Source organism: Squalius cephalus (genome assembly GCF_949319135.1).
Source record: "Squalius cephalus genome assembly, chromosome: 16".
NCBI lineage: Eukaryota > Metazoa > Chordata > Actinopteri > Cypriniformes > Leuciscidae > Squalius > Squalius cephalus.
Window position 1 is genome coordinate 31,585,406 of NC_137137.1, and position 25,612 is coordinate 31,611,017.

General features: G+C 35.9%; 3 protein-coding genes across 3 annotated transcripts; 1 reads left to right on the plus strand and 2 right to left on the minus strand.

Moving 5' to 3' along the window:
* The first annotated feature begins 159 nt into the window (after window positions 1-159).
* On the plus strand, window positions 160-12,806 carry rab7b (RAB7b, member RAS oncogene family). Its single transcript, XM_079897444.1, has 6 exons — window positions 160-330; window positions 1,209-1,277; window positions 1,615-1,741; window positions 4,525-4,743; window positions 8,839-8,967; window positions 11,833-12,806. Exons 2-6 carry the CDS (start codon window positions 1,225-1,227, stop codon window positions 11,917-11,919), a joined length of 615 nt encoding a protein of 204 aa, XP_079753570.1. The 5' UTR covers window positions 160-330; window positions 1,209-1,224; the 3' UTR covers window positions 11,920-12,806.
* ubl4a (ubiquitin like 4A) lies at window positions 12,453-19,417 on the minus strand. Its single transcript, XM_079897445.1, has 4 exons — window positions 19,269-19,417; window positions 17,762-17,867; window positions 17,418-17,629; window positions 12,453-14,197 (listed from the first exon to the last, which is right to left on the minus strand). Exons 1-4 carry the CDS (start codon window positions 19,314-19,316, stop codon window positions 14,090-14,092), a joined length of 474 nt encoding a protein of 157 aa, XP_079753571.1. The 5' UTR covers window positions 19,317-19,417; the 3' UTR covers window positions 12,453-14,089.
* Window positions 19,418-20,224: 807 nt separating this feature from the next.
* Window positions 20,225-24,104, minus strand: b2ml (beta-2-microglobulin, like). The gene is made up of 4 exons (XM_079897540.1): window positions 23,881-24,104; window positions 22,919-23,194; window positions 22,394-22,417; window positions 20,225-21,277 (listed from the first exon to the last, which is right to left on the minus strand). The coding sequence occupies exons 1-3, from the start codon at window positions 23,942-23,944 to the stop codon at window positions 22,404-22,406; spliced, it is 354 nt and encodes a 117-aa protein (XP_079753666.1). The 5' UTR covers window positions 23,945-24,104; the 3' UTR covers window positions 20,225-21,277; window positions 22,394-22,403.
* Between the last annotated feature and the right edge of the window lie 1,508 nt (window positions 24,105-25,612).

Consider the following 25,612-nt stretch of genomic DNA (forward strand, 5'->3'; position numbering starts at 1 on the left):
ATTACATTCATTGTTTTTTTGTTTTGTTAAACGCTCTAGCCTCTAACGTGTCGCCAACCTCATAGTTTTCATTTCTCCCTAAAGTAAATGCCTTGCGAATCGGCTCGAATGAATCACTAAATTGAACCGACTGAAATACGATTCGAACATCAATATTTTGCGTCATACCCTTGTGACTCTACAGTCATGTCCTGTTCTGCTTGGAAGAAACATATAATGCTCGACAACAGCTGATGTGCTTCTGGATCATTAAAAACACTGGTTATTTTTGCTTTCCGGAAGATTCGGACGCGCAGCGAATATCAAGCCGCGACGGTAAACGTGAAGAAGGTAAATTTGTTTTTCTCACAAAATCTGTCAAGGTGATTGCTGCATAGAATATTAAATCATTTTAGACCCAATTGCCTTTTGTATGTTTTTGCACTTATTGATTTCATAATGGATTATATGCTTATCGTTCTGACTGGTTAGTGTTTTTTGTGTCAGACAAACTACTTGGTTACACAGAACAAATAGTTTGTGGTTTATATGGCCGTGTGATTTTCGCTTCTGTAATACTCGTTTCAGTAAAGCATTTGTTACAATGTAACTGCCATGTTTTCACAGCAGTGACGTCACATGACTCAATGAATCATATTAATTAATTCTTTGTACTTCTGCCACTGATTACTGAAGGTGTAGTTTCATCACTGCTCTCCTTTCCCTTCGTTTTAAAATTACGTTCATTGTAAATCTGCAACTAACATTTAAACCACATTTTAATGAATCTGTTTATGTGTTCCTTCAATTTCCCATTAAATATTAGGCAAATTCAAGGCTATAAAAATATTTAATAAATAAAAATATGAACGTTACTAATCTATATAAGACCCATTCGATAATGACAGCTGTTGTCAAAGATTGTCATTATTGATTTAGTTCTTGCAGCCTCTGCGATATATAGGCTTATGAATATATAAACTATCCAAAACAACATCTGTTTAAATGATAAACATCTGACTTTGTGAAGGACCTCAGTACATCTATGACCTCATGATAATATTTAAATGTAAACTAGACATATTACACATTCATTAGTGTTCATTTCAGTCAAGTACATTATGATTTAAATAGTGGCTTTTTACAGTGTAGGTTTACCTGTCATGCATTTATCCGTGGAAAATGCAGATTCTTCTGTCTGATATCTGATATCCTTCTCTGCTTCGTAGCGTTCTTCTACACATCATGGCTTCTCGTAAGAAGGTGCTGCTCAAAGTGATCATCCTAGGGGATTCTGGGTAAGTGTTTATGCAACATCAGTGAGGTTTAGATTGTTATTATCAGAGTCTTCATGGACCTCAAATGCTCTTATCAGTTGTGACACGTTGTCCTCTTTATGTAGGCCTATGTTTAAAGTAGCTGTACACATGTAAACATTATTGCCTATTGACATTACTCAAGGAATTCCCCTGACTTTCCAACATCAGTTTCGGTGCAGTTGGAATTTGCTCACACTTAATCACACTTTCTCTTACTGATGAGGAATGTAATCAAGACTTAAAGATGATGATTTCAGCTGCACATGTTTCTGAAGCATTGTTCACTGAATCCTTTTGTCCTGTTTGTCTTCGTCAGAGTTGGGAAGACCTCTTTGATGAACCAGTATGTGAATAATAAGTTCAGTAATCAGTATAAGGCCACTATCGGAGCCGACTTCCTGACCAAGGAGGTGATGGTGGACGACAGACTGGTCACCATGCAGGTTTGCATTCATGTCTATTTCATAAGATTTCACTTATACTACTGTTTAGACGTTCGGCGACGGTTCAGTTGTTGTTGTTTTTAAAGGAATTAATACTTCTATTCAGCAAGAATGCATTCAATTGGTCAAAAGTGACAGTAAAGACATTTATAATGTTAAAAGTTTTCAATCTTTTTTTAAATAAATGCTGTTCTTTTGAACTTTCTATTCATCAAAGAATCCTGAAAAAAAATTAGTTTCAACAAAAATATGAAGCCGCACAACTGTTTTAACATTGATGATAGTAAAAAATGTTTCTTGAGCAGCAAATCATCATATTAGATTGATTTCTGAATGATCATGTGACAGTGAAGACTGGAGTAATGATGCTGAAAATTCAGCTTTGATCACAGGAATACAATAAAATTTTAGAATCTATGAAAATAGAAAATGTTTATTTTAAATTTTTAACAGTTGTTTTTAACATTATTACTGTTTTAATGTATTTTTGATCAAATAAATGCAGCCTTGGTGAGCAGAAAAGAACATTAAAAAATACCAAACTTTTAAATGGACGTGTAATTCCTATATGGGTGCATCTCTCAAAGAAGTGTCATACTTCTTCCCAAAATCCAAAAGAAAAAAGTATAATTATAAAAGTTTATTTGTAGGAATGTTTTGCCATAATTTCTTTTGAAAATAAGTTTTCATTTAATTTGTATGGTGCTCAATACACATGGTTTTAAGCAGCTTTACGGGTAATATGATAAATTAGAGGGGAATAAAATAAGAATTTTAAAAAGGCGAGTTGTTATTAATATTATTATCCCCTAGAACGTATGCAGAAATAAACCTTGAAATGATGGGTGCTTACAGGAAGCTTTGAAACCTTTGCGAATCATTTGTTTTGAACCAGTGATTCGGAGCGCGTATCAAACTGCCAACGTCATGTGATTTCAACCAATGTAAACCAGCTGTTTCAAAATGTTTCGAAATTTCAATGGTTAGTCACTAGCGGGCGATGATCTCTGTGAACCCATGAACCAGTGTCTATATAGGATTTTTTTACCTGATCTCGGATCAATGTTATAAATGTGTACACCCCTGATAAGTACATCTCAGAGACATCTATTTGATGTCTGCATTTACATCTGCAAGATGTTTTTTTTTTTGAGTGTTTGCTCATTTGCAATACGTCTCTAGGATGTTTCCTGTTAGATGTCATATCAGCTCTTTAAGATGTTTAAGATTTAGAATGTTTGTAAAACTGCTTTTTCTAAGACGTTTATCAGATGTTTTTATACAGAAGATGCTTTCCAGATTAACAGATCTTTAGCAGACATCTTACAGACGTACCTGTGCTATGACACATGTGTATAATAAAAAGGAAGAGTTGTAGTTAAAAGTCTCTTATTGGTCTGATTGACCAAGCTCTCCATAAAACGAACAAAGCAAGTACTACCATTTAATAAAATATCACATATTATAAAGACATTTCAGCTGCATTTACACTGTTCTGACCAGCAGGCGTCATTTCGAGCGCTTCGAAACACTGAATCATTTTGCGAAGCATTTGGTTCAGTTGATTCGAAGATTCAAAAAGCTTAGTTTCTCCCATCGCTATCGACAAACAAGAGACTCACTGACTGCATGCTTACACTAACAAAGCTAGACAATAGATTCAGAAACATGAGTGTGACAAATACACAAAGGCTAATGACTAACAAGATAGAGTAATCAAGGCGATAAACCAATGACAAGACAGAACTGAGAATCACCTGACCAGACAAACCAATGAAAACACAAGAACCAAAGGAACCTCATGACCACATCACATGATGGAAACACATGACAACAAAAACAGAAAACATGACTATGACAAATTTCAAAATAAAAGACATGAAAACATAAAACATGAACAGAACAGATGTGACTAAATTAAAGATAAACGTGCAAGCCAAAAGTGACACATTACTTATGGAAATGTATTTGCCAAATATCAATTTTCAATAAATAAGTTTTCCTTTGATTTGGGAGCAAAATAATACTTTCTAAATATTTCTTGAATCAGATTCACCCTTACACCCATAATAGCAGTAATTGTAGCTATTATATTAACTGTTTGGATACTGCTCATAAAGAGTAAAAGAACAGCGTGTTCTGAGGATGACATGTTCTGTCATTTCCTTAACAACCATTATGTTGTGAACAATGCCCCATGGCAATAATCATCTCTGGTCATGTGATGTGGTTAAAGGCTTTGCATAATAGGCAATACAGTCATCTCAAACACATGAAATCTCTGTAATTACTCATAGCTTATCGGTAGGATCTCATCTCAATGTTTTACACTCATTCTGATGATATAAACATTTTTTCTGATCCAACATGCTGGTCATGTGAGATAAATAAGTCACATTTAGTGACGTGTCGAGTAATCCCCTGGTATTTTCCCTGTAAGCACAGTCCATGTTGTGTTGACTTGCCAGCCATGTTTCTCTAACCTGTATGACCAGTCATGTGATGTAGATCCCTCATGCCCAAACAAGCAGTGCTTGCAAGTTATTCCCGTAAAATAATGTTAATATTGCACCAGTAAGATTAATGTAGTTATTCTTTTTGAGCTGTTACTCATGATTACTTTACTAATGAATACATTTATGAAACCCATATTAGTCTTTAACATTGAATTCTCTCTGTTTATAAGTGTTGTTAAGAAATAAGGTTGAAGAGGCTGTGCTACATTGTTAATAATGCGGCTGAAGTATTATTATACCGTGACTAATTCGATTTTCTTCCTTTAGATTTGGGACACAGCAGGTCAGGAGAGATTTCAGTCTCTCGGCGTGGCTTTCTACCGAGGGGCCGACTGTTGCGTGCTGGTCTATGACGTCACGGCACCCACGACATTCAAGACCATGGACAGCTGGAGGGACGAGTTTCTCATTCAGGCCAGTCCACGTGACCCAGAGAACTTCCCCTTTGTTGTGCTGGGCAACAAAATCGACCTGGAGAACCGACAGGTCAGTGTGCAGACCAAATGGAGCGGCAATGCTAGGATGGTTATAAACTTCTCGGTTTTAGAGAGAAAAGAGGAGAACGAGTGCTTGAGCTATGAGATTCTCAATGGTCTAGAAATGTTATATTAAAAAATATCCTGGGTCTTCCCAGCTTTATAATGGGAGTGAATTGTACCTTAGATTTTGAAGCCCAAAAAGCACATCCATCCATCCATCATAAAAGTAATCCATATGTGTCCAGGGGGTTAATAAAGCCTTCTGAAGCAAAGCCATGGGTTTCCGTAAGAACAATATCCATATTTCTAAACTGTCATCACTGGCTTCCGGTAACGGCCGTACGCGAGTCGAGTTCTGGCAGAACAGTGACCTCTGACCCGACGCATGACGTATGATGTAGGAGCAAGCGTGCCGCACAAGCCCTAAAAAGTGAAGCCAAAACGTCTCGATCGCCCCCCCGGTGACTGGTCCTAGTATAGGTCATAAGCCCCGCCTCCCCGTGTTATTCAACTAAATAACACTTAGCACTCTTAGTGACTTAACACTCACTTTTGGTGTGAGACCAAATAAACAATTAAATTACACTTCAAATATCTTTTTCCAAAGGTGGTTTCTGTCATGTGCTGTCATTTTTATGACGCTGATGTAAGTTCAAGTGTCTGTTTCAAAAATAAGTTGCTTTTTAGTTAGTTACGTGATGCGGTGGTGTAACGTCATGATTGACAGCTGTGATTGACAGGTTCTCTGAGCGAAGTAGTCACTGAAGCACCAACGGACATTTTTTTCGGGATCTTCGGAGGACTGAGGAGATTGTATTTACTTTATTTTAACAAGCCTCTTGTCGTACTGCAATCAATTTTTTAAAAAGTGTGCAGAATCCACTCTCCCTGAGGCGAGTGAGGGCGGAGCGTTGATTTCGCGGCTTTACTTCCTGCTCACTACTGCGCAGGTCTGGTCCCGAGATCGCTACTGCGCAGACTCAAGATCCAATATGTCAGCGCCATATCGGGACACTGGCGGCTTCAGTTCTCACCAATGGAAGAGAGCGAAGGGGCGTCGTCCATCTTTTTTACAGTCTATGTGTAGGAAACATAAGCTTAGGTGAGAGTCGACGCCTCTCACAGTTCAACAAATAGAGCTGAGCAACAAACTCAAGCTTGCCCCACATTTCTTTTTAAAAAATCTAATTCGTGACCGGTGTTTTGTTTTACTCTATCCTCTGAGCTTCCGCGTTCATCAATACGTCATGCGTCGGGTCAGAGGTCACTCTTCCACTGGAGCTAGACTCGCGTACAGCTGTCACTGGAAGCCAGTGATTATAGTTATTTGTTACTGTAGTTAATAATTCTATTAAATAATTTATTAATATGGATATGTTTCTTACAAAAACACATAACTTCACTTCAGAAGGTCTTTATTAACCCCCTGGAGTCGGATGAATTACTTTTATGATGGATGGATATGCTTTTTGTAGCTTAAAAAACACTCAGGCTCTATTCACTATTGTAAAGAAGAGCCAGGATATTTTATTTTATTTTTTATTTTATTTAATATAACTCTGATTGTGTTTGGCTGAAAGAAAAAAGTCATATACACCTAGGATGGCTTGAAGGGGAGTAAATTATGGGATAATTTAAATTTTTGGGTGAAATAACCCTTTAATGGCTGCCAAAGGTCAGTATGATTTTTTTTTTTAAATAATAATAATAATAGTACTTTAATTCTGCAAGGATGCATTAAATTTATCAAAAATGACAGTAAAGACTATTCCAATTCAAATAACTGCTGTTCTTTCAAACTTTATTCTTTAAAGAATCCTGAAACAAATGTATCCTGGTTTCCACATAAACATTAACTCTTTTCAACATTGATATTAATGAGAAATGTTTCTTGAGCAGAAAATCATCACATTAGAGTGATTTCTGAAGGATCATGTGACACTGAAGACTGGAGTAATGATGCTGAAAATTCAGCTTTGATCACATAGGAATAACACCACAGTTTAAAATATAATACAATAAAAACAGTTATTTTCATTTTGTAATAATAATAATAATTCACAATATTCATGTTTTACTGTCTTTTTGATCAAATAAATACAGCCTTAGTGAGCATAAGAGACTTACCAAGCCCACATTTTTTATCAGTAGTGTACATAAAATTGCTTAAGTTAAAATACCCAATAAATAGCTGACAATATTTAAAAGGCAGAAATAGAAATTGTGGCAGACAAGATTGAAGTCCTTTCACACGACTCACAGTGAGGTTTCCACATGAAAAGCGCTGCAGATAGAGTCACTGGGCAGCGATTGAACAAGGTTGTTTGATAGCTAGCAAACTGGACGTACACATGGTTAGCAATGAAAATAGACAGGTTTTTGAGCTTAAATCAGGCAGAATTCCTGCTGTTTGCTTTGATACATTAAATCACATTCATTTCCTCTGAATGTCAGGATCTGCCTTTGCTGTTCTGTCGGGCCATCTTGTTTTGATCTTTGTGTCATGCAGATTGTGTGCTAATCATGGGCTGTGCTTCGAAAGGTCAGCTGCAAATGAGGGCAAAACTGAAATCGTTTGAACTTTGTTTGCATCGCAATGCTTGACCTGTGCGCAGCCATCAGACATAATGCTGGAGCTCTCCAGAGTTCAGTGCGCGGGGAATGCCAAGTCAAGGCACCTTTATTTATACAGCGCTTTGTACAAATTAAGTTCAAATTAAATTAGATTATATAACTGAATTTTAAAATAACTGTTTGCTATTGTAATATATGTTGAACTGTAATATTGTTAAACTGTAATAATATATGTTATTCCTGTGATCAAAGCTGAATTTTCAGCTTCATTACTCCAGTCTTCAGTGTCACATGATCCTTCACAAATCATTCTAATATGATGATTTGATGCACAAGAAACATTTCTGAAAACAGTTGTGCTACTTAATATTTTTGTGGAAACCATGATACTTATTTTTTTTCAGGATTCTTTGATAAATATATATATATATATATATATATATATATATATATATATATATATATATATATATATATATATATATATATAGAAATATATAATATTATTATTATTATTATAAATTTTTTTTTTTTTTTTTTTTTTTTTTACATTATAAATGTCTTTACTGTCACTTTATATCAATGTAATTGTAGTATATCCTTGCTTAATAAAAGTAACTGACTCCCAACTTTTGAACGGTACTGTATGTAAAAGGTTTTTGCGGGTCCTAAAAAGTCTTAATTCACTCTTACATGCAATTTAAAGCCTTAAAAAGGTCTTAATTCAGAGCTGAATGCCTTAAATTCACAAAGTCATGACATTTAATGTTGCATGCAGTGCAGAAAATGAATATCTTCCTCTGTGTTTTTGTCCTGTTTTCCAATACAAATATCTAAACATCTTTAAATCAATGTAAAATGAAGTTTTGAAAAACTGAACAAAATGAAGTGCTTAAAAGAAGAACACATTTCTGTATAACTTTGCTTGGAATTAAGTTGATTTTTCTGACCCCATTGGCAGATATTTATTATTGTTTTAATCATAAATTCACTTCATTTGTGTATTTTTCTCAGAACTCATAGTTTATGTCATTTTGCAGCTCAAATGTATCTTGATTTAAGCATTGTTAGACAATTGCACTGAAAAACAAGACAAAATAGAGCACTTTTTTTGCAGTGTGATCAGAAGGTACAGTAAAAGATATTTCCATATTCTAGTGTTTGGGAGCAGAGTGATACAAACTACTTTTTTTGTAAAATGTATTGAAAAGTAATGGATATCTGTTGTAAGTTGCATTTTAAAACTCTAAAGATTTGCTAATATAACTCCAATGTATTGATATATTGTGTTCCCTTCTATTTATTCCATACATTTTCTTTACCTAGTCTTAAAAAGGTCTAACTTTATTAAACCTGCAGAAATATGAGCCCTGAATAGGCAAATATCAAACAATATACCAGAACTAGAAGTTTTCCTATCAAGAAAATATTAAGTGACGTAATAAAATAATTGTAAGCCATTTTTTGATTGCCAGTTTTTCAGATTGAATTCATCATTTCATCCCAAAATCCTTTGTACTTTGAACAGGTAACAACAAAGCGAGCACAAGCATGGTGTCAGAGTAAGAACAACATCCCCTATTTTGAGACCAGTGCCAAAGAAGCCATTAACGTGGAGCAGGCCTTCCAAACCATCGCTCGCAATGCACTTAAACAGGTACAGAACGTCGAGAATACTTCAGATTGACTTTCACTTTAGATCCTGTTTGATATAAGCATATAATCAGTCATTTATCACCTTGTTTGAGAGATTCATCCCAAATTAAAAACATTGTGTATTGTCACATTTCACTCACCTTCATGTTGTTTCAAAACCTTTAAGACTTTCTTCAATGAAACACAAAAGGAGACGTTTAGCAGAATGTTCACGCTGCTCTTTTCAGAACAAAAAGCACCATAAAAGCACCAAATCGTCTAAAGTGAGGTTTATTAGGCTGCTGTCACTTTAAGACCTAATGCACATGCCCAATATAATGATACGCATCCGTTTTCCTTCTCAATTGTTTACATTCACTTAAGACATAAGAGACTGCATGACCAGGATACTCCTAGAGACCGGCATTTTGACATAATTTTGCATGTTGGTGTCAGTCAAAAAGATGCACAAAAAGAATGAGAACTGAATTCGTTGTTTGCGTGCGAGTACTGAATTGAGTTCTCTATCGTGTCTTCTTGCAATTGAATGGTTTAAAATCTCTAAAACGCATCAAAATCATAAACTTTCGCTCTATGATGGTTGAACATTGCAATTAACCCCTGCATCACATGCATTTTGAACCCTGGTGACTGGTTTGTACGGATCACGGATCAACTACGATCCATTACACTCCTATTTTATATCAAGTTTATAATTTTGTTTATTGCCATTATTCTGTTAACTGTCACAGTCACACAGTCAACACATTTATGTTGTTCAAAAGGAAGCACAGTTTGGTTTATGTTTGTCTGATCTAAAGAGAGATAACTCAAATGGAAGATGAACAGCTTGTACTGATTTTCTTCCTGTTTATTTTACTGCCCTGAAAGTGTATGGGCGTCAGAAACTCGGCAGGATAATCCCAATCGTGCTCTCAGACACACACCCGTCCGACACTATTGAAACTGTCTGGAAACTATACTGAAACCCTAAGGGCCTGAAACAAAAGGTTTCCTTTTGCCGAATCTTGAGGCAAGCCACTCAAAATTATATATCACATTTCATTTCTGCCTAAACAATCTTGCCACCATGGACTTCTCATTTTAAGTCCACTGTGGTTATCTCATCTCAGTCCACACATACACCACACATATTATGATCAAACCCTAACTCTCAGTGATCAAGATACACTTTGCTGTGAAAACCACGTCATAAGATCAATTTCAACTGGATCGCTAGTCATCCACATGCTCAGACTCCGATGTCTGCCGCTTGCAGCTATTTCTTTTTTACAAAAGGGATACTCTTATTCCATAAAAAATGGTTTCAAGTTTGTTATAATATAGTATTTGTTCAAACCAAAAACCCTGATGACCATGATATTTTCTGAGATGGTTATCATACAGTGAACATCTCTTACAAAGGTGCAGTCGCATTAGCAAAATTTTGTGGGCATAAAGTTCCATTGTCTATTGTCAGTAGTGTAATGATGTATGAAGCACAGCTCACACCAAAGTCATTATTAGTCAGTTCGGTGAATCCGTGTGACACACTTTCACTGGTTGTGAAATCTTGCGCTCTCACACAAATTGCCCAGTCGGAGGAATTGAAATGACTGGATTTTGCCTGCAAAAATTCTCCAAGCAATGGTGCATGAGCACACCTGTACACCTTTGTGTGGGGAACAGACTGAATGATTGCCCTCTGCCTTTTAAACCTCATTCACGAATATGCAAATATGCTGCGTGAAGACAGATTGCAGCAGATTTAATGCGAGTGATGTCAGGTATTCAGAAATGCGAATGAGATGTTTAGACTTAAAGTCCCCCTGTGGTGAAAATCAAGCTTTTAATGTTGTTTATATGTCTATGTGGTGTGTTTAATGTGCTTTAAGTCAAACCATGTGCAAATTCATAAGTCGACACCATTGCTGAGTATTTTCTCCTTAAAACTGCAGTGAACCAAAGACAGTCTCAAAAACACGCTTTGGAATCGCTGGTGTTTCTGACGTCACAAACTACCTTGTAACCAATCAGATCAACGTGCCGGCGGGCTTTAGCATATCATTAACAGCGAACTAGCAGGGGAGTCTCAAGAGAAGCCAGATTATCCTGGTATATTTTTTTGTTGATATGGAAAAGCAGTTAGATTTAGCAATATAGCGGGTGTATGATGTATATTACGATGTTATGATGAACTATATGCCTTTCTCCACTGACGCTCTGAGTTATTCAAAGCGTTTCTGATTATTGTTAGAAGGCAGACTGAGAGGGTGAACGGGAACATGGTTTGTGTTACATTAGCAACACATTATTAGCTGTATGATAATAACATAGTCATGCAAAAAGCTAATCATATTAATTACCGTTATGTTTCCAGCGTTGTAAAGAGCGATAACATTGTGCAGCGTTTACCTCAGTAAGTTGGCTGAGTAAATCTGTGAGCTGGCGTGAGTGAGTGGAGGCGGGGCTAATTAGCATATTCCACATATACTAAATGAGGCAAGGGTGTCGAGTTACATTCAAGCTATTTTAAGGCATGAAGATTTTTTTTCACAGAAAAAAACGTTTAAATATGTCATTTTGGGGGTTTTAAGGGATAACATTATCGACCACAGGGGGACATTAAATTTTGGTATTTTTTGTCACAAAGATATTTTATGACTCCTCAATAAAGGGAATGTAGTGAATTAGTAATGTGAACTTCTTTAATGGCACATGTTGTATGCGGGAAAAGTGCAGCATGAACATTCTGCAAAATTTCTCATTTTTATTTTCACAAAAGAAAGAAAGTCATACAAGTTTTGATGTTGTGAGGGCGAGTAAATGATCACAGAATTTTCTGTTTAACTGGCTGGACTTCATCTGAGATGAATTTACTTTTCAGGAGACTGTGGACACGTATGATTTCCCTGACCAGATTAAACTAAGAGATGACAGACCTGCATCTACCAGTGACGGCTGCAGCTGCTGAAGGAGAGACCAAACTGGGGAGGGAAGAGAAAGAGCAACATGGGAAAGGAGGAGAGGGAGAGATGGAAGAGATCAGGCCTGTAATTCTAGCACCCATCCTCCCCTTTTCCTCCTTTGAAACCTCCAGGGTGTCAAATGCCACATGTGAAAGCTGAACATCCATTTTCTTGCTGAACTCCAAGTCACGTGTGGTATGATGAACTATCGAGGAACAGGAAGACCAGTGTGTTGCATATCCTCTGACATTGCATTTATTACAAGTCCTACTATCACTACAGCTGTCGAAGAATTTCCTTGTCACTACTCCAGCTGTCTGTACAATTTGATTGCAAGTTTTTCTTTACTCCAAAATGTTCCTTTTGTCTGCTAGTTCATTGTGCCTTTATATTTTGTAACTTTTAGTTATTGTTGTTTCACTCCTATGCTGAACGAACATTTGTTGTAAATGCATATGTAATAGGGCTGGGAAATATATTAAACAGTCTGTGGTATGAAACTAACCAACATTTGTTATGATTTGATGTTTTTTTGGCAATAACTTCCAAGTAAAATATAAAGATATATGTTAGGAATTCAATTTATTTCAATCAGTTCAAAATAAGTGTTTTGCACCATCGCTCAAAAACGAATGACATGAAAATCAACATGAAAATAACATGAAAAGTCCCCGTTTGGCATTTCACATAATTTCAAATGTTTTAGTAAAAATATATGAACAAACAGTAGGAAATTATTGTTTTTTATTACTGTGCACATAAATAAAAATGATTCAATATATTTCCCAGTGTCCATATAGGGAAAAGGTGTGGAAAACATGCTTTGATGACAACATTTTTATTGTATTTTACTTTTTACATGTAGGGGCCGTTTACACGACTTTTGAAAACGGGTTTCAAAGTGCAAGTATTAGAAAACGATACCGTTATTGTCTCCGTGTAAATTACAAAAACGTGACTCTGTGAAAACGGTGACGTCATGCGCATGTGTATTACGTGTTCAGTCTATAAGCGCGTAGTGTTACTTTACAAACTTTACTTTACTTTGACATCGCCAACTACTGGCCTGGAGGCAAAATACAGGATTTTTAAACGTTTTCACAGATCCATGTGAACAGGGTTCATTTTGACAATGGTGTCGTCTGTAAGTGGAAAATGCAAATGAAAAACTTTTCTGTTTTTAGTACATCATCATAATGTAAGCATCCCCTTAAAATCTACTTGGCAACCATTGCGATTTGTTTGGAGAGAAAAAAAAATCTATGCAAATTTCTCATCTCCCAGCCCAACTATGTAATATGTCATGAATTAAAGGTGAATAAGGATGTGGTAACGGTGTATTAACTTGGGTAATCTGTCCTAAAGTTCTGACATTTGGCAAGTTCACTTCAACATCGCATCAGATTATATTAGTCTTAGTTGGATTGTAAATACATCTAAAGGTGTTTTAGAGACACTTTCTGTTTCTGTAACAGATTTCTTAAGAATGTTACCAACCATGCCAGTTAGAATGGTTTATAAAACATGTAATTTTTTTGCACATGTAGAGCTGTTGTAAATGAATAGTTTCTCCAGTGTTCATGAAGAGGTCTTGTTTTAAGTAGCAGAGTTAGAAACAAAGTAATGATGTTTACGTCATGCTTAACTCCGTGTTTTGATTTGCCTTTGGACATTTACATGTTAAGCTTGTGTTAACCCAAGAGCTCCTCCATTTTATAAGCCAACATGCATAAAGAAAAAAAAAAGTAGGCATCATTTTCATTATGGCCAAATGTTAGAATGACTTCAAAACCAAAAAAGCTAAATAAAGGTGCATTAACAACCAAGCTGTCTGTCAATTCCACTCGATTTCCTTTCTTTTTTTTTAAAGCAAGAAAGTGATCAAGCTGATCAAGAACACCTTTTATTATCATCGTTTAACCATTTGCACACAATATTTACAAAGTTGCACTAAAAGCACCACCGGTTTCCTCTGATGGGAAAGCAATGGTAAGCATCGTGGCCTCTTGAACATCAGAGAAGCCCAGTCTGATGTGAGGGGGACGTCTGACTTTTATTTTCCTCCCTAGAAGTCCATATGAAGTACATCCTACTCCCTGGCCTGGACTTCTCAAACCATGTATGTGGTAGGAGGAGTTCAATGGAGCTGGAGTTTTTCCATCAGTCTAGTGTGTTTTAGTCCATATATGAGGTATCCATGGCCTCTGTCTCAGGGTGAAGCAGGCGGCTGGCCAGACGCTCAATATCATCCAGACTGAGCTGTCTGAGGGAGCGCTCATAATCCTGGGGAGGAAAAGAAGAAGAAATCAACCTGGGATCTGTCGATTCCTGACCAAATCAAACACTCAAATGTTGTACTATTCTCATCATGACCAATGATTTTAGGATACATTTATGATGCTCACTTCGAATACATTCAACAAATGTAATATTATTATTGAATTCTGCTTTCTAAAGACTGAGGAAATCAAGAGAAGTGTTGTTATTGTAAACTAAAACTATTCAAATCCTCTTCGTTAACGGACAAAGCTAAAAATAAAATTTAAATATTAGAACTTAAAATTAGAAATTGTGATGGCAACTAACTGAAAGTAGAAAATAATAATAAAAGCACATAAAATCACAAACTAAATAGAAAAATTTAAATATAAAAATAAGATTTCATAATGTATAGAAATAAATACTATAATAGCATAATAACATTAAATGACACTGAACAAGAAATTAATCCTTTTAATTCCATTTAAATAAATATAATAATTCCATTATTATAATATATAAAAGCAAATGTGCACAAAAATAATGCACAAAGAAAAATAACGTGTTATTTGAATATTCAAGTATAAAACCTATTCTGGTAGAGCCCAAAAACAAAATCAAGACTTTGAAAAAGGACATACTGTATAAGGTCCTCTTTAAAGCCCCACTGAAGTGCCTTGGACCGCGTAGCTTTGCATGATGCGCTGATGTAATTTCCACTGAAACAGGAAGCTAAGGCGGGACATATTGAATGGCTCCTCCCACTTTTCAAATAGCCAATAGCGTTTAGTTTACCTCACAGACTGCAAGTCGTACTTGACAGCACCATGGAAGCGAATCCGAGCGCTGATGATACGTTTGATTCAATAAGAGAGGTGCGAATAAATTCTAGCCATTTCATTCTTAACCAACATACAGTTGGAAAACGTAATAAAACTCCAGCGTTTGAGCAACCGAACACACATCTCCAACCCATATTGCTTAGTGACGAGTCAACAGTTGCTTTGGCCATGTGCTGTTTATAGCATAGGGGGCGGAGCTTCAGATTCTAGAGAGCATTTGATTGGACAGAAGATGTGATGCGAAGCTGAAGTCCGCTACCCTGGTAATCCAGAGTTCTCGCGAGAGCACAAGTTGAATTTGCTCAGCGATTTACTCTGGCATTGAGTAATGATGCTCATTAAATATGCCCTTGTATCCGAGCTGCACCAATCACATCGGGTTATCTGATATAGGCGGGCCAGAGGCGAGCTAAACAGATGACGACAGCGCTGTGACCGAAGTCATTAGTAAACATTGCAAGATGGCTATAGATGAACACCAGTTGTTTGAAACGGCTTTGGCCGCTACAATGAACGAGTTAGACTTGGCTTTTTATCTAAAAGAGGAACAGAAGACGCCGCTCGAATCGTTCCTTTGCCGACCGGATACGGTAAGAGTATAATCTACCAGATAGCTCCGCTGGTAGCTAAGCGTGTGGGGCTTGTTGTGATTGGTCGTAGTGTTATTGCGTGCAGTGAGATTTTCAAACGCATGCTTGGTGCCGCCCCTCGAGCTGGCCGATTTTCATTAGTCGATGCCAGACCATTAATCTTTCAGATTTAAGTCTGGATTTCCAGGCTAGAAGTCCACGGTGATGTCATAAAAATCTGTGATCCATTTTAGCGGAAGTGAGAGGCTATAAGTTTTGAATGCTTATATCTCATAAATGTGAATTTTGTCATTGATTTGGAACACACCAGCTTATTCATAACTTTAAGCAGGGTTCCAGACTGCGACCATTTTTTGAGAATGTGCGAGTTAAAATTTGATGTGGTCGCATTTGTGCGAGTACATGGTCATGTACTACTCAGTTAAATTCACGCATGAATTTTCCTGCATTGAACTTGTTTTAGCGCCCGCCAAAGTCTTATTTGATCGGTGAGTAATGTAGATGAACTGCCGCGCTTGTTTAACCTGTTAGAAAGAGCAGAGAGAGAGAGACCCGGTCGCGCGTGCGCGCACTCTCTCTCTTCGGAGCCAGGCGAAAGTGTAAACAAGACGAACACCGTCTCCAAACTAGGCGCTGTCTTGCTCTCTCTCCCGCGCGCATATTAATCAAAATAAATCTACATGGTGGTAAAAGGTCGGAAGAGTTTCCGTGGAGCATTCGGAGATTTTTTTTTTTCCCCTGAATGACCACTGGGTGTGAATTGTGCTAAATAAGTTGCCTTATCTTCTCTGAAAAGCGTTCCGCACATTCAGCTGACATAAAACAACACTTTAATTAAACGAAAAAACTATCCAGTGATGAAATGTTTTCTGTGTTGACACAAATCTTGGATGTCCATGTCAGTGCTGGGATAATCACACAACGCGCATGACACGTCCAATTCGCGAACTAATGACTCTTTTGAACCGATTCATTTTAATGAATGGTTAAAAAAACTGATCTTTCCAACAGTGAACTCAGGAGACGTCTGAATCGGTGTATAACTAATCAGTAACTCTTTACAATATAAGGTTCTATTTATTACATAAATTACATAAAAAGTACAGTTTGCTTACTCAAGCTTAAGCTTTAAAATAAATAAAACCACTTGTTTTTTTGAAAAGCATTTAAATACATTTTTCCACACAGTGCTATCAAGAATCAATAAGAGGATCGATAAAGAATCGGATCGATAAGCAGAATCGTCAGTGGCATTATTATTGATAAAATCTTATCAATTCCCATCCCTATGTAAAGACAGTAAAATTATAATCAAACATTAAAGAACATATATGTTTTTTATTAGTTTTTTTTTTTAGAGTTAAAAGATTAAAACATTTTGCTAACATGAGGTCTTGTGTCACTGTCAGTCTTATTACATCAGTGCAAAACTAGGGTATGCAGATTAAGACCACTATTCATCAGCATGCATTGATTAATCCCATGGTATGTAGCAAAAAAAAAAAAAAGGTGCGACCAAATCATATGCTGGTGCGACCAACTGAGAAAGTTGGTAGCACCAGTGCAACCAGTGGAAAAGTTAGTCTGGAGCCCTGTTAAGACTAACATATTCATACTAAAAGCTAAAAAACTTTTGATTTCAGAGGGCCTTTAAGGTCCTTGGGGTCAAAAAGTAAAAAAAATAAAATAAATAGAAATAAACTTCACCACAAAACATTAAAATGACAACAACAAAAGGTAATAGAAAGAAAAGGAAAGAAAAAGAAAGATAGATAGCTAGAATCACATTATCATATTTTTGTCTATATGTACCTTAATAAGTTGCTCCTGCACTTTTGCAGCGTCGGCTGGGCTGAAGTGTTTGGCCAGGACAGTTGACAGTAACTGCCATACGCCACTGCCCGCTCTGTCATTACTCCAGCCGCTGGTCCCCCCCGCGCCACTGCTCCTCTCTCCCGCGGGACGCACCACCAGGTTCAGCTTAGCCTCCGGGCCAATCGAGTAATCACTCAACCTGTGTTCATCTGGAAACACCAAAACAACCGTCAACACACCGCACACACACTGGCCATGACTGGAGGAAATCGAACTATGAAGAGTGTTAGTGTTAGCTTAAATGATGAATGTATGTTTACTGATTAACAGAAAGCTTTTACCTGCGAGTGCTTTTCCTTTATACAGCAGTCTCTGCTGACTTGGAGGGATGTTTAAACGCTTTGATACCAACTCTTTTACCGTCGATACCTTTTCATTTTCTGTCACCTGCGCATCAAAAGAACACATCTGCTGACAAAAGCCTTGTATATATTCACTGGCAGAGATAATATTTATACACATGACCTGTATTTGTTTAACTGAACAGATCGCTTTCTCTGTGTCTAACTGGAGTTATTTCGAGTTTGTTTTTAAATGAAATATTCATTATAAATTATTTGTCTGTGCACATCATTATTTTAAAAAAATCATGTGGCCTCATCATCTTTATACAAAAAAGAAAAAATAACTTCCTCTCCCTCTTATTTTCTCTGATGACCTGTATACTGGCGTGAGGGCGGGGCAACCTGTCACTCACATGAGATCCACCAATAGCAAACCACAACCATCCAATCAATTCCCCACAGACAAAATCAAGTCCCGCCCAACATTTGTTCTTGTTCGAGAAGCCGTTTCACTCGGATATACGTCACAATAGGGAAGAAAAAACTATTGTGACTTCCATTTCATTCAGAAGTAAGTAGAAACACATAAAAATAAAAATAAAACACTTTACTGAAACATGATACTTATAAAATAAAAGTTAAAGGGTTAACACAAAAAATGAAAACTGAATTTAATGAACTTAGGCTAGGTTTTTATTCACATATAAATATTGATCAGCAAACATAAACAGAAGCTCAGCAGCAATTGCTTGCCTCACCAGATCAAATCTCATTGGTTCTTGCAGAAGCTCAAACGTGCTGCGTGACACGAGAATGAACCTCATTGGTTTTTACATTTTTTTTTTTTTTTTCGTTTTTTGGGGTGAACTAACTCTTTAACTGACGTAAAATACTACACTTATTTTAGCTAGTTACTGAGGCAGTATTTCACATTTTGATTTAGTTTAACTTCCCTGCTTAAAAATAGAACTGGAACTAAAATAAATAAATATGCAAAAATGTAATTAAAATGTATAAACAGTAGCTCTTTAAGACTAAAATAACACTGTTACACAACAAACAAAAACACCAATAAAGTACTCATACAGTAACTAGTAAATGGGCATATCTAATCAATTAACTGACAACTCGCGTTTGCCTGATCGAAATAGTTTACTGCCACTGACCGTGACTCAAAACTTACTGATCTTTCTACCTAGACATTATTTCTGTGAATCACAGACACGTTCAACATCGCATATGAACTCAAAACCATCATCTAGGTAGGGAGATCAATAGGTTTGTGTCGAGGACAAAATAACCGCGTCTAGAGAGTGTTAATCAGGTCTAACGAGCTACAGCAGAAATGAGTGGCTGCATCATTATCTATAGATCACTGGCTAGCACATGTTAGCATTACATACACAACATAAAGATGAATAGAAAGCTGCAGCACAGTGCTATGCTAAAGCAGCTAACACAGCCACATTACTACTTCAAAACACCAGACGACTCACAAGCTTACCTGAACATTACACTCTTTTCCTTGAAGAGGTTTTACAGTAAGAATCATCTTTACATTTATAAAATTAAATACAAAACAAAGAATAGATAATTATCTCGCTGGACATTCGTGGACTAGCAGCCGACGTTTCCCACGGACATGACGTCAATGACACTGCAACTGCGCATGCGCGGTGAGTGCGCCTCACCCAGCTCAAGAACGTGCTTTTTGAAGTGACTTGACAAACAGGAAAACAATTATTAGGAGACTGGAGACATTCTGAGTGGGTCATGAAAAAAACATGCCCAAATATGTTGAAAATAAACTCCAGTCTTGTGCCAGACCATAAACCAAAACTCAGATCCAGAACAGAACAAGGTTACGCTTTATTTTAAGGTTACAGTGTAATTTTACATTTAAGTACTGAGCAATATTAATAATTAACTACATGTACTTACTATAGGATTATGGATTGGTTTAGGGTGAGTTTATGGTAAATATGCATAATTTATAGTTACTACAGTAATTACAAGTAATGTGTTACAAAGACACTTAAAAATGGGGTTACACTTTATTTTAAGGTGGCATTGTTACAGTGTAATTATACATTAAAGTACTGAGTAATATTAATTAACTACATGTACTTACTATATTGGTTTAGGGTTAGTTGCATGTAATTATGCATCATTTATACTAATTATTACACAGTAAATAAATGTAATATGTGTAACAAGGAAACTAAAATAAACTGTTACCCAGAACTAATTTGAGGCCCAGACCAACTAAACCTTTCATTTTTAAAATTTTGTTACATAAACACATACACATACTTGAGGAGGAAAACATTGTTTTTTATTTATCTGAATAACATAACATTATGATTTATACAGTCAAATGTTCATACTTCATGGACAGAAAGTAAGCTTCCATTTCTAAGGCTTTTTCATTTTTAGTCTAATTTTTAATCCAACTTCTAATTTTTAATCTTCCATTCTTGATTTTACAATGAACCTCTTTTATTTATGGTAAATTACACAAAAAATGCCTTCTGGAAGCTAAGGGCTGTTGAAACATTATAATCATGTTTGAACCAGTGACTGCAAGAATTAAGCCACTAAAATTGATACGTCACTTCTCCTGAATCTTCAAATTAATTACATTTCAAACAAAAGTAATCTAGTTGTAAAAGTGCTCACGAAGACTAAATTAAAACAAGAAATTTCAGTAAATTACAAAAAATATTTATAGTAAATTACTGGATAGAGAATATAGAGTGCAATACAGGCACAGATATCAGTCACCCCACTAAACATGTCAATCAAAGAAAAAAATGTCAAAGTCATACATCAAAAGAAATTAAAATAGATAGCAAGTTAGACATTTCAGTTACACTTTATTTTAAGGTGTCATTGTTACAGTGTAATTATATAGTTAAGTATTGAGTAATATTAATTAACTACATGTACTTTCTATAGGGTTAGGGAGGATTAGGGTTTGGTTGAGGGTTAGTTACATGTAATTATGCATAATTTACTGTTATTGCTTTATGGTAAGTACATGTAACACATGTAACAATGACACTGTAAAATAAATTTCTCTTCATCCTCTTAGAAAACATATTAACATTGAATCTAATCAGCGCAGGCAGCATATCGTACAGCAGGGGTGTCCAATCCTGGTTCAGGTGAGTTTAATTAGTGCTGGAGATCAACTCTGCTGGACGCTGACCTTCCAAGAACAGGATCAGACACCTCTGTCCTAAACAATGAAGCTGAGAAATTACATGAGGGGTGTCCAATCCTGCCTCTGGAGGGTCACTATCCTGCAGAGTTTAGCTCCAACTCTATTCCATCTGATCAAGGTCTTCGGGGTGATAGAAACTCCCAGGCTGGTGTGAGATTGGACTTAATATTATCCCTCCTGGAGCAGGACTGGATACCCCGAAATTACATGATGAATTGCAAAGCAGATGCAAATGTTTCAGTTTAGGAGAAAATGGGAGTAAGGAAGAACTGTTGTTTTCCCAGAATCTGTGAAAAAATAAAATAAATAATAATAACATACAGTTCCTGATAAATGATCCTGCTAACAATATTTTTAAGACAGTAACTGAAATACATAAACCAACAAATGTTTTTACAGGATATGCTATAAATTACATATAGTATGACAGGGCCGTAGCTAGAGGATTCGGGACCCCCTGAAAAAATATTGATCCGCCAATATCATATACTGTTCAATAGATGATCATAGAGGCCCACATATAACAGAGGAAGGTGATGTTGTTGTAAAACCTTTATTTTAAAAGTTAAATGTTTATATCAAAATTACAACTAATAAAAACTTACGAAAATCAAGAAATTGTTAAATAATAATAAAAAACAATTTTAAAAAAGTAACAGCAAAATAATGTTTTTTTTTTTCATCGGTCTGTTGTTATAATTCATGAATCAAAAAGTAAACATTTAGAAATCGACAAGAATGCATTTAAATTTGAAAAATAAAATCATTTATTGTCTTATTTTTTAATAAATATAATATGGAACTGGTGATATATTATTAAATAAAGCTAATACATTAATTCATCCAAATGCAGTGTGTTGTATTCGTGTTTTCTTATTCCCAGCGAAATATCAATACAACCTGTCTTTAAGAACGTCTTGATCGACTGGGATACAACAACTCTCCTGGCCTCCCTCTCCTTCTTTTCATGGCGTTTCTGGTTCCCTGATTTATGTTTTCATTTTGACTGCTGTCAGTCTTTGGTTCTGTTCACGAGCTGGGGTGCGACTTCTGATGTTTGTCACGGACTGAATAATTAATAAATACTTTATCGGACTAAACCATTTTTAGGGAGGTAAGAGAAGCAGAAATCTGGAAAAAATATTTCACCAAATTGCATGTTTTTGTGGTATTCATTTAAATCTCAGGCATACAACTAATATAAATATTAGAATTATTCATACAACAGTGGCCTATATAGTATAACTGCTGGATTTTGTCTATAATTGTCACCACCTTTCACCCCACTAGCGACGGCCCTGAGTATGCATTATGTAAATTACAAAACAACAATTACTATTATCAAACATTCAAGTCTTTTTTTTTTTTTCAAAACTAATAATAATAATATGATCAGAACTTACAGTTGTGTGTTCACATGTCAGGCTCTACAAGAGAGAAAAACAAACATTAAAATGACATTTTTTGGTCTCCGTTAATTTCATTTCATTAGTCTCATTTAATTAATTATCACAATGTTTTTTTGTGCAGTGAATTATTGGCTGTTGAGAGCGTGAAACCTTCAAAATTCATTGGACATTTAGAAGCCAAGAAAGAAAGAAAGAAAGAAAGAAAGAAAGATTAGTTAGAAAGAAATAAAGAAAAATTAGATAGATAGATAGATAGATAGGTTAGAAAGAAAGGTTAGAAAGAAAGGTTAGAAAGAAAGGTTAGAAAGAAATAAAGATTAGTTAGAAAGAAAGATTAATTGGAAAGAAAGAAAAGTTAGAAAGAAAGAAAAAGATTAGTTAGAAAGAAAGAAAGAAAGATTAGATAGATAGATAGATAGATAGATAGATAGATAGATAGATAGATAGATAGATAGATAGATAGATAGAAAAGGGGCTTCTTTAAGCAGTGACGAGTTCAAACTTCAGATTTGTCCTCACCCCACGTGAAGGTCTTTGGAGGTTTCCCCATGTGAGTGACTTTGCAGGTGTAATCCTCTCCAGGCTGGGGCTTGAACTCCACATATCTGGTCAGGTGGAACTTCCAGCCCTCTTCGAAGGCCAGGTCGGTCTGAATGCTGCCTGGGATCTCCACACCGTTCTTGAGGAGCTGAATGGTGATGTCAGGGGGGTGAAAGCCACTCACATAGCAGATCAGTGTGTTTCCTTTGCCGAACTCTCCAGGGTTGCGGCTGTACACTTGCACTGTTGGCTCAGCTAGAGACAACACAAAAAGAAACATTGTTATTTTGAAATCTGAATACTGTTGACACTTATATAGTGCCTTTGGAAATGTGTTTACTGCCTTTGTCCTTATGTTTTATTTTTCATGTATATTATTTACTTGTGCATGATGTATACCGCGTAGTCTATACTTTTTCGTTATTATGGCAGTAAGTTTAACACAAGAAATATTATAAATTAATTATTATAATTTAAAAATAAAATATTTTATTAAATAACGTTATCATGAGTCCTTTGAACGAAACTTGATAACTACCAACCATTAATATCCAGTTAAACGAGTTTATCGAGGCCTAAATCACATGGTTTTCACAAGTGAAAGTGAAAGTAAAATGTTCGGGGGGTTTCAGACAAACAAACATGTCTTAGACATGTTTGAATAACATGTTTGACAGATTTCAACATGCTATTTAGTTGCAAAATAAATACGTTTGATATTTTAACCATTTTACAGGATTTTAACCTCCGTAGTCCTCGCGTTTGCTGCAAGTACGTCATAGCCTATTGAAGTCGAAAAACATAATATTCCTTAAAACTACTGAAGGATTCGAACGTATTTTATATATATTGCGTAAAAAACATTGCAACACAAAACACTAATAATAGCATAAGAAGATTGCAGGAACAACTTTGTCGGAAAACAGAAGCGTTATACTTACATTCTTTGGCAGAACAACTAGCGCTCAGAAACACTAGAGCGACCACAGCGAGTTTAAACCACATGATTTTCACAGCAGTAATGTCTCAGTTTTCGATAATTCTTTTCAAAGTTATGGCCGAGTCGAGTTCACTTCTAGCCTTCTGCTCTCTGCCTAAACACAAAACGCTGAAAGACGGAAGTGGAAAAACATTCGGGTCAACAGATTAAACCCCGCCCTCAAATATTTTTTAACAAATCATATATTGTCTTTTTCTGTTGCTGGGTGACAGTGGCGCTGTGGTGGTTGAGGTGGCTTGCATTACAGTCGACATGAAATAAAAATCGACCCTTTTCTTTTTTTAATATTGCATTATTCATTATAAATTATTTATTCGTGCACATCTTTTTTATTTTTATTTTAATTCGTGTGCCTCATAATCTTTAATCAAAATAAATTCCTTGCTAAATTCTTGCAACGACATTCTCTTCTCTGATGACCTGTATACTGGCCTGAGGGCGAGGCAACCTGTCACTGACATGAGATCGACCAATAGCAAACCACAACCATCCAATCAGATTCAATTCGCCATGGACCAGAGTTGACAAAATCAAGTCCCGCCCTACAATTTTTTCGTTTGAAATTTATTTTCGTACCTCCCAGAGGACTATAAGAACTATGATGTATAGGTTCATAACTAATGTGAATAATGTATAATTAATTCTAAAGTGAATATCATGGCAATCCACTTGTAATTATTGACTCAAGTTACTATATCCTTCTAAAGGAATTACTTATGATATATGATTTATAATGGCCTAAAAAACCCAAACGCAAGGAATTTTAAAACCTTTTTTTTATTTATTTATTTTTTATAGAAAATTATTTATTTCAGCCTAAAATTGTTTTTATTAAGAGAAAAATGATTGGTGCTCCTTTAAGAAGCATAAAATAATTTGCCCAACTTTTGTGAACACATTTTTTTTAAAAGATATATTAAAACAGTAGAGCCAAATGCCTATTTTGTAAATTATATCATTGCCCTACTCTGTTTATATAGCTACATCATGCCACATGTTTTCAGCTTTGATAAATCATCTTTAAAGGACCACTGGAGTGCCTTGAAACGTGCGGCATTATTTAAAGCTGCAGTTCGAAGCATTTTGGGGTTAAAAATTATCCAAAATAAATTTTTGAGCAAGTACATAACCAGCCAGTGTTCAAAAACTATCTGCTTGCCGTAGCTCGATTCAAAATGTTAAGCTTGTAATAATGTTTTTAATTCCAGTGGTACTGGTGGATTTCCGCGGGAATTCCGTCTTTGCGTCATTACGTCACATCCGTACACATAAAGAAGGAGTCTCAGCTAGTAGGCTATGAGTGTGAGGATGATGGAGGTGGAGATTTATAGCCTTTTCTCACAGCACTTGATATAATTAAACTTATATCGGACTTGGGAGAAAAAAAGAGACTGCAGCCGGCCCATGCGAAAACAAGGACAAATATCGGAAGGGCATTAAATGTAGTCACACAATGCTGATGTTGTTAACATTAACAATTTGAGAACAAAGTATAATTTGACGTGATATGATAAGCGATCGTTAGATTTAATCGGCGCGATTTACTGCAATGCTTTTTTCCAATTAGTTGGTCAGAACAAAAGTGGATGTTACTTACTTGTTCAGACGACATTTTCCGGTGAAAATTCTTATGTTGGTCATACTTCCAAAAGAAGAATCTGTGATTCTGAATG

Bases quoted from the DNA above. Each gene is read 5' to 3' on its own strand.
- rab7b (XM_079897444.1), top strand. From the start codon at position 1,225: ATGGCTTCTCGTAAGAAGGTGCTGCTCAAAGTGATCATCCTAGGGGAT. The intron at 1,742-4,524 runs GTTTGCATTCAT...TTCTTCCTTTAG, and splicing joins ACAGACTGGTCACCATGCAG to ATTTGGGACACAGCAGGTCA. The intron at 8,968-11,832 runs GTACAGAACGTC...TTTACTTTTCAG, and splicing joins CTCGCAATGCACTTAAACAG to GAGACTGTGGACACGTATGA.
- ubl4a (XM_079897445.1), bottom strand. From the start codon at position 19,316: ATGATTCTTACTGTAAAACCTCTTCAAGGAAAAGAGTGTAATGTTCAG. The intron at 17,630-17,761 runs GTAAAAGCTTTC...TGGTGTTTCCAG, and splicing joins TAAAGGAAAAGCACTCGCAG to ATGAACACAGGTTGAGTGAT. The intron at 14,198-17,417 runs GTACATATAGAC...TTTCCTCCCCAG, and splicing joins TGCAGGAGCAACTTATTAAG to GATTATGAGCGCTCCCTCAG.
- b2ml (XM_079897540.1), bottom strand. From the start codon at position 23,944: ATGTGGTTTAAACTCGCTGTGGTCGCTCTAGTGTTTCTGAGCGCTAGT. The intron at 23,195-23,880 runs GTAAGTATAACG...TGTTGTCTCTAG, and splicing joins TAGTTGTTCTGCCAAAGAAT to CTGAGCCAACAGTGCAAGTG.